General features: G+C 31.0%; 1 protein-coding gene across 1 annotated transcript; it reads left to right on the top strand.

Annotated features, from left to right (window-relative positions):
• Positions 1-2,664: 2,664 nt before the first annotated feature.
• On the top strand, positions 2,665-9,252 carry LOC100786782 (uncharacterized). The gene is made up of 4 exons (NM_001255325.2): positions 2,665-3,048; positions 3,483-3,596; positions 3,690-3,760; positions 8,780-9,252. The coding sequence occupies exons 1-4, from the start codon at positions 2,881-2,883 to the stop codon at positions 9,021-9,023; spliced, it is 597 nt and encodes a 198-aa protein (NP_001242254.2). The 5' UTR covers positions 2,665-2,880; the 3' UTR covers positions 9,024-9,252.
• Positions 9,253-9,537: the final 285 nt, after the last annotated feature.

The raw sequence follows: 9,537 nt of genomic DNA, 5'->3' as shown, positions 1-9,537 counted from the left end.
AGAACTGACATTTGTTGTTGTTGTTTAAAACTTTCGAGCATCGTTTCAACGTCTTCGTCATCGCAAATTTGTAAGGCAATATATTTTCCTGACACTAAAAATCTACAACTGATAGCAGAAATAATTTCATTATTTTGTAACTTTACCTTGTCTCCAATTTTTTTCTTCAAAGCATTGAAACTAATTCCACGTTTAATCTGAATCGCTTTTTTACTGCCTTCAAATATTACACCATCATTATCTTCATATACCCTTCCATTGAAATACAACACTGTTATAACCGAATTCATCGTGTACCTACAAAAACAATATTTTAATTAATTATTCATAATAAATTGAAAATAGTCAATGGAAGGAATAAAAAAAAATATTTTAGTGCAAACTAAGAAATAAAAAAAATTACTTAAAAAAATTACTTGAAAGCTGAAATCTAGTTTAAATTAAAAATTACTTTCAAATAATTATAATACAAATTATTTTAGTGCCAACTAAGAAATAAAAAAAATTACTTAAAAGCTGAAAGCTAGTTTAAATTAAAAATTACTTTCAAAAAATTATAATACAAATTATTTTAGTGCAAACTAAGAAATAAAAAAAATTACTTAAAAAATTACTTGAAAGCTGAAATCTAGTTTAAATTAAAAATTACTTTCAAATAATTATAATACAAATTATTTTAGTGCCAACTAAGAAATAAAAAAAATTACTTAAAAGTTGAAAGCTAGTTTAAATTAAAAATTACTTTCAAAAAATTATAATACAAATTATTTTAGTGCAAACTAAGAAATAAAAAAAATTACTTAAAAAATTACTTGAAAGCTGAAATCTAGTTTAAATTAAAAATTACTTTCAAATAATTATAATACAAATTATTTTAGTGCCAACTAAGAAATAAAAAAAATTACTTAAAAGCTGAAAGCTAGTTTAAATTAAAAATTACTTTCAAAAAATTATAATACAAATTATTTTAGTGCAAACAAAGAAATAAAAAAAATTACTTAAAAAAATTACTTAAAAGCTGAAAGCTAGTTTAAATTAAAAATTACTTTCAAAAAATTATAATACAAATTATTTTAGTGCAAACTAAGAAATAAAAAAAATTACTTTAAAAAATTACTTAAAAGCTGAAAGCTAGTTTAAATTAAAAATTACTTTCAAAAAATTATAATACAAATTATTTTAGTGCAAACTAAGAAATAAAAAAAATTACTTAAAAATAATTACTTCAAAGCTGAAATCTACTTTTAATTATAAATTACTTAAAAAAATTACAATACAAATTAGTTTACTGGAAACTAAGAAATAAAAATAATTACTTAAAAAAAAAATTTAAAGCTGAAATCTAGTTTTAATTAAAAATTACTTACAAAAATTATCATACAAATTATTTTACTGCAAAATAAGAACTAAAAAAAAATTTACTTCAAAGCTGAAATTTACTTTTAATAAAAAATTACTTAAAAAAAATTAGCATACAAATTATTTTACTGGAAACTAACAAATAAAAAAATTATAGCCTCATTCAAATATTTAAAATTGAACAAGCAAATACAAAACTTTAGTTTGTATCGAGATTACTTTAAAATAATTACTTTAAAAAATTACTTATATTTGCTTGTCCCAGTACCTTTATTTTTACCCCAATTTATATCATTTTGCAAAAGTTTTGTTCGCCCATGGAGGTACCCATCATTTTCTAAAACTTTCATACTTATTACACTCCTATCAAATGCTTCACCTTACCACTTTCATCTCATTTCAGCTGAAATCAATTTCAAGTTTAATTCATCGCCTTAAATCAAGCACACACTAAAAGGTTTTCTTACAATCATCTATAATTAGAGTGTTAATGAGCTTCTTTATGATATGATCAATAGGAATGCATTCTCTTAAAATATAACCTAATTTTCTATATATAATATAATTAATTATTCATAATAAAAAAAATTACTTTAACAAAATTATAACACAAATTATAGTCTCATTCAAATATTTAAAACTGAACAAGTAAATACAAAATTTTATGCGGAATTCTTAGACACTCACAATTTTAAAATGAATTTGACGCCCTTAAATCTGACTATAGCAACGTTGAAGAAGCAATGAAATTTGAGCACGCAGTGAGATGAATAAGCAACAAATTTAAAAACTAAAATTTGAGCACGCAGCGTTGAGATAAGAACTGAGAATTGGAGTTTATATAGCACTTAAATCGCTACCAGCACTGGCTATTTCTTCTTCCCTAAATCGCTGGTGGGAGTTGCAACTTGCCCTCAAGTTGCCAATGGCAGTTGCAACTCCCTACCTGGAAAAACGTATCCCTGCAAAAAGCTGGAACCTCAAAAAAGCTGGAACCTAGGGCTGCAAAAGCAAAACCGCCAGTTTGACTGGCGGTTTGCTCACCTGTGCACGGACTCGCCAGAAGGAGAGGCGATTTGCAGATGTCAAGAACTCGCCATCACCACTGGCGTTTTCCTTGCCACGTGGGAGATGGTCAGCAAACCGCCATTGCCAACGGCGGTTTGCTATATTTCCATGCATTTTACGTAACAAAACAACCCTCCCTTGTTAAATTTTTTAAAAGAACCCCATCTGGGGAAATATTTTGTAAAAGAACCCCAGATAGGGAAATTTGCCTTATCCCTCACTAGGAACATGGCAGTTAAACAAACATTAACTGGCAAATCTGAACAGTTTTTTTTTCTCTTCCTCGTATCTTTGCAGACAAGAGAAGAGAAGAGAGATATTCACCGAGAAAGACATAAATGGCGATGGAATAGTGCAACTGTGAATGAAAATTGAGAAGGGTAACCGAAAAACAAAGGAAGGGTTAATCAGATCTGATCTAAATTCAAATTATTTTTGCGTTAAGATTCGTGTATGGCCACAGAGACCATACGCAGCTCTGTGAAGCTCAAATCAAGTGCCCCAGATGGCTCTTCCAAGGGAAAGATTGATTCTTCAGCTGTCAGGAAGAAAGTCGAAAGCTCAAGCAAGCTCCCCGCTGATTCAAAGATGAAATCTGTTTCAACTGTGACAAAGTCTGAGGTATTATTATCAATCAGTTTTCACAATTGAGAATTTTAAAGTTGGAGCTTTTGTGTTGTTTGAGCACAGTTTTGACCATATGGATTATGTTATTGAATTGGAATCATTGGAATGTTAAATGGGTAGTTTCAATTTGTGTGGAATTATGAATGTGTTAGGTGGGTTTTCACTGGCTGCTTGAAATTAAAGGTGATGTCCTTAATTGGGGAAGTTGGTCCAGAATTTTGTGGATTGTTCAAAATTCAAATAATACATCTTTATTTATTGCAATTGCATTTGATTTCCCTTGCACATATTTGTGATATGAACCTGTTTTTGTATAATTTGCATAGAATTCTGGCCCATATACCATATGTTTTAATATCTCAATTGTGTGATTTTTTATTAGGATGGTTGTGTCTAATTGGTATTTTTTTGTGGATACACATTTGAAGGTCAAATCCAAATCGACATCGTCATCTTCAAAAACAGTAACAAAGACAACTACAAAAGTGAGAGAGAAGAAAGTCTACAGTCTGCCTGGGCAGAAACATGATCCTCCAGAACAGGTGTGAACTCATAGCATTTAATTCCTGGAATTACAAAACTAATGTTCATATATAGTAATCAACTCTATCTCATCTTTGTGGTTTTGTTGACAGAAAGAACCCCTGAGGGTTTTCTATGAGTCATTGTCAAAACAGATACCAACTAGTGAAATGGCAGAATTTTGGTTAGTATCCTTTCAATCTTACAGCTGTTTACCCACCATTTTCACTCCCATGAATGAACATTGGTAGCATGAAATTGCCAGTTTAAAACCTGTGATGTAAATTCAAGAAATATGCTTTAAATTCATTTATCTTGTTTCAGATTTTACCATTGCAGCTTGAAGTTATCTTCATTTTATGCTGTCTTGTGTTTCAAAATTTCTGAGCCATCTTGCTTGGATTCTGAAGGACCATAAACCCTTGCATACCGAGGGAGAGGAAAGGAACACAAAACTTGGACAAATATTTGTAAAATCCAATTGGTGTATGAAAGAAGAAGAAAAAAGAATAAAGGAACTGGATGGAAATACAATGAAAGAATGTAATGAAGGAATGTAGAAATTAGTTGGAAGAGAGAAAAAAAAAAAAAGCCTAATAGACTAGACAGCTGGCAAGAGAAAGATTGGAGGAGAAGAATTGGAATTGTAATAGTGAGGGCACTAGTCATAAAATTTGTTTATGGAGGTGACCTTGGTTAGGGGAGGAGTGTGCACTATCCTATAGGGTTAGGGTCTATTTGATTCTCTTCTCTCTTTTTGGTTTTAAAATTTGTTTTCTAAATAACTCTGCACTAGTCATAAATCAATTTTTTATCCAAAATGCATCATGTTTTGAAAATTGTTTCGAAAACAAGTGTTAAAAAAAAACAACTAGGATATATTTTATCATCATCATCTTCTTTTGTCATCTTGTTCAACCCGTCTGCTCTGTGCCTTCACCACCTTCCATTAACTGTCTAAGAAACCCTGTTTAGTTGCATTTTGAAAACTATAATAAGTTTTTGAGAATAGAAATCAAACACAACCTTAATCTCTAATTTTCTTTTTTAGATTTTTTGGTTTTCTTTCCTGTTTTGTTTCTCTGTTTTTAGCTATAATTTTCTGATTTGACATTCCTTATAGCTGAATATTATCCAGTTTTAGTTTCAGTCAGTTTTTCTGGTCAATATTTGTACCAGTACCATACATACTCCAAATACAAATTCAAGCAATGGGTATGCAAAATAGATTAATAATGATATCTGCTCTGTTTTTTTGGGCATGTATCCAAGCTAACTTATCCACAATAGCTATGTAATAAGTTAACAACTACAATTGTTCTGTTATAATGAAACAGAGAATAATTGTATATCCTCCATATAAGGCTTCTAGTTACTTATAGCAAATTGAACTAAAAGCTTTCTGAGTGTTGAAGGCATTAGATGCCTCTACTTCTCATTTAATACTTTGCTTACAGTAATTAAATGGGTGATAGGATGATTTAACCATCACTCTGAAACAAATTAGTGTTTAAAATCTTTTATATTTTAGTACCTTAATTTTACTGACAAGGTTATACTGCTACTGATAAATACTTCTTTGGTCTTCATTTGCATCCCTAGAGAAGGTATCATTCCTTTCCCATTCTTTCCCATCTAACAGAAACCATAACGTGAACAGTAACAGGTAGTAGTTTGTTAAACAATGTGGTATGAGCATTATTTGGGTAAATAATTTTTGTTAATAGTATTATAGGGTTAAAATTTTGTTTCTGAGAGATATTTAAATATATTCTAACATCAATGTGTAAAGTATATAAAAAAATGATAAATTATTAATTTTGGAAAGTCTTTTAAGTTTAAAAAATTTTCAATTATTTGTCTCATATATACTTCCCACCTTGACCAGAAAAACAAAATGTCAAGCTTCCCTCCTTCACAAAAAAAGAAAATCTCAAGCTTCCCTCTTTCACCAAAAAGCCAAATTAAATCTCAAGCTCCCCTTCAATGCTTTGAAACAATTGATCATAACGGATATATACCTCACAACACTATAAACAATTGATCAGAAGATTCAAAGTAAATTGGATCTTATGGGTAGAACCCAAATAATATGAGTCATGCAAGTAGAGAATAGTAGGGACTATATATGGTGTCAATTGTTTCAAAGCAGTATTGGTGGAAGCTTGAGATTTAATTTGGTCTTTTGGTGAAAGAGGGAAGCTTGAGATTTTCTTTTTTGTGAATGAGGGAATCTTGACATTTTGTTTTTCTGGTCAAGGAGGGAAGTATATATGAAGTAAATAGTTGAAAATTTTTTATACTTAAAAGACTTTCCAAATTGAATAATTTATCTTTTTTATATATATATATTTACCCATTGATGTTAGAATATATTTAAATATCTCTGAACGAATTTTTTCCCTATAAACAAAAATTATTTACCCAAACAATACTCATACCACATTAATTAAGAAACTACTACATGTTACTGTTCATGTTGTTATTTCGGCTGCTACTGATAATAAACCATTAGAGCATCTGCCAGTACTCCCATTCCTACTTCACTTCATAGAAATGGTTGTTTGTTTCCATAGATCTGAAGATATTGAATGAAACATTTCTTTTTTCTCAGAATCCTTTATTCCTTAATGATCTGACTGATAGGCATCTTGCTCTGCTGTTGTCCAATTGGCTCTTGACTTGTTATTATTGCATATCCTGGAGGACTGGAAGTATTATACATATATGTTAGTATGGAACCAATTTATTTCTTATTTACAATAAAAGAATTAGTTAGAGTTTCAACAACTCATTTCCTTTCTTGTCTTAAATCACCTGTTAACATTTGTAGTAAATAACAATGAAGGGATTACCTTCCTTTTCAATTAAGGATGCATGTATCAGTTGAAAGCAACGTTTCTTCCAATCTCGTCATAGGTTCCAGTTTGAAGTTTTAGCTCAGTGACTCTTATAAGTTACTAGTGTCTTATAAGCAATGTAACAGTATGAGTATTTTTTACTTGCTACGTGATCTAGTGGTGCCATTTCGTTATTCATTTTTCCTGCACTAATGCTAGCGCTACACACTTGTTGACCAATCACAAGATTTGGGACCTTTCTTAAATACCTCCTATTACTTTTTTGTAGTTCTCTGTTCCTTGCATACAATTGGGTTCTTCTACGGCCAAATCTCAAGCACCCAAAGCAGCATCCTTTCTTTACATCTTAGATGAAATGTACCTCTACCCTCTAATTCTTTTGAAGACGCTTTGTGCCAAGATTAAGATCCTTTCTTTGAACCATCTTATAATCTTGATATCCACCCTAGACGTCCTTTTCTTTGAGGAAAACCTCTCTCTCTTTTCGTCCTATAGCTTAGGTTGTCCGATTCAACAAGGGTAGAAGTCGTACGCATAAATCATCTCCATTTTTCGAACTAATTTATAGGTGCTAACTAATGATGATATTATAAGCACTCCTAACTGGAAACTATAGTGAAGGTCTCTGGAATGTCTTCTGCATTTGTATACCTTGTTGTGTTTGAGCATTCTGTGCCTGGATCTCAGTAAAATGCTTACTACAGGAGAGTGATTCAACCTGGATATCCTTGTGATCTGCTTTCTTCCTATCTTCCTGAAATAAAACTTCTTTCTGCTCTATAGCTTCCCTGTTTATGTGTTTAAATCAAATTGTTTTTCTGGAGAAAAAAAAATAAAAGCAATTTCATATTTGACCTTATTTGTTAGACACTGCATTTTCTTTTTCTTTAAAGTATACCTTATTTGTTTGACCCATATACTATACGAGAAGTTCCAACATTTCTTTTAAACCTTGTTTTATTAAACTAAAAAGCTGCTGAAAGTTATGAGTTATATGAGCTAACCCATTATGCCACCAAGTTGCTTCAGCAAATTCTGTAATCCTTTTCAGAATTGACAATATTTTTAGTTTATTACAATAATTTATTCATGTCACTTGCATTATTGCATTTTGATGAGTTTAATAATTATATGTGGTTCCATTTGTTAATGTACTTTTGAAACAAATGGAAATGATCTCTGTTCTTATGCTGCTGATGACATTATCAACTGAGTATCTGCTTGTTACATGTGTGCTTGCTCAAGGGTGACAGACAAAGCAGCTTCCAGTATTGCCATTCAGGATTACCCTAACCATTGACTGACAAACTGATTGACTATATCATAATAGAATATCATACAGTATTAAAGGAATTTGGTATCTCGGTAAATGTGTCAACCGGAGGATCAGTCTTTTTGTAGACCTATGGCAAGATCTTTTGTACTTGAAATTTGTAATTTCTGTCATTGGTTACTGTAAAGCATAATTTTGGAAGTATATTTCCATGTATTTTCCATTATATTTCATTTTCTTGACACCTGCTTCTCCAAAATTTTAATCCTCAATTTAATTTTTTTGATCCTTTTTTCTTTCTTATCATGTAAATTGAGTAACCATGCTCTATACAAGTACAAAGGTCATCCTTTACTAAATTAATTATGAGGAAAGGAAGGAATCTGTAATTTAGGATTTAACAATTGAATTTTGCTCCTGTCCTATAGTACAACACAAGTACATCTGTCTATAGTACTTGTCATGGCTCTTTCTGTCCTAACAGTCAAGTATGTTAGATCTATTTCCTGGTGCTTAAATCTTCCCTTTTGTTTTTTCTTTTATTTACATAGGAATTTCTGGATTTAACTACAATTAATTTAGAGTTAAATATTCTCCAACAATGAAAAGGGCAGCAACTTTGTTAAACCTTTACAATAAGACTGGTTGGACAATGAATACTCATACTGTCTATCTTCATTGCCTGATTTGATGGGGAAAAAATGGGTAAATCTATGAAATGTTGATAGTAATTGGATTTACATACAAAAAAGTTTAGCCTTTGTTCTAATATAACACAATACCATAGTCTAGAATTTGACAGAACTTCACTTCATCATGACTTCAATATTACCACTCTTCCCTGAAATATGCAAAAGACATGTTCTGTTTCCACCATCACATGCAAAACTTTCAGGGAAATATTGATCACGGTGCCTTTTCCATTGGCAGCGTATAATGAAATAATGTTTTCTTCAATTGAAGGGATCATTAAGCATTTTAAACAATTATGCAATATAATATACTTCAATGTGTAGAGTTAAACTTGCTCAGAAATTAAAAACTAAGGCATATATCCTTCAATTTGCAGGTTAATGGAGCATGGGTTGCTGTCTCCAGAAAGAGCTAAGAGAGCATTTGAGAAGAAGCAGAGGAAACAGAAACAGCTACGGACAGGGACTCCGGTTAAGCCATCAAAGCCAGCAACTAAAACTGAAACTTCCCAGAAGCAACAACAGACATCCAAAAATGGTGACATAAAAGCCAAGAAAAGAATTGTAGAGAGCGACGACGATGATGATTTCATTTTAAGTCATAAAAGAAGAAAAGGATAGTAAGAAGGAAAGCCTCAAAACGGCTATAGCAGTGTTTTACATTGCTTCATAAGACTTTTATTTAACTTTGGAAAAAAAATAAAAAAAATAGAAGAAATTTGCCAGACAACCTAACAATTGTTAGATCAAGACATTCTTTATGTTTCTAACTTACTGAGTCAAGAAGGAACATACAATTTTATGAGACTTTGGCAATATACATGATGACCATTGCAACTATTTTTCCCCATTATTTGACATTTTCACTGCTGAGATTGAAACTAACATCCCTTTTTAACTAGCTCATTTCTTCTTATATATTTGCCTCAGAAGTTAAGGTGTGTGGCTCTCTTTACTTCCTTTTCTTTTCTTTTTCTCTCATGTATTTGGTAACATGGTTGAGCTTGATTATGATTGCCAATCTTGAAAGTCCCTTTTTTAGATAAGGCTCCTCTAAAGGGTATAATATCCTCTCTTGAATTAAAGAGGGTAAAAAGTTCACAACACACTTTAATTTTAAATGGACAAAAAATTC

Source organism: Glycine max, chromosome 17 (genome assembly GCF_000004515.6).
Source record: "Glycine max cultivar Williams 82 chromosome 17, Glycine_max_v4.0, whole genome shotgun sequence".
Lineage (NCBI taxonomy): Eukaryota > Viridiplantae > Streptophyta > Magnoliopsida > Fabales > Fabaceae > Glycine > Glycine max.
This window is presented reverse-complemented; position numbering and strand designations above follow the sequence as displayed.

Bases quoted from the DNA above. Each gene is read 5' to 3' on its own strand.
- LOC100786782 (NM_001255325.2), top strand. From the start codon at position 2,881: ATGGCCACAGAGACCATACGCAGCTCTGTGAAGCTCAAATCAAGTGCC. The intron at 3,597-3,689 runs GTGTGAACTCAT...TTTTGTTGACAG, and splicing joins AACATGATCCTCCAGAACAG to AAAGAACCCCTGAGGGTTTT. The intron at 3,761-8,779 runs GTTAGTATCCTT...TTCAATTTGCAG, and splicing joins AGTGAAATGGCAGAATTTTG to GTTAATGGAGCATGGGTTGC.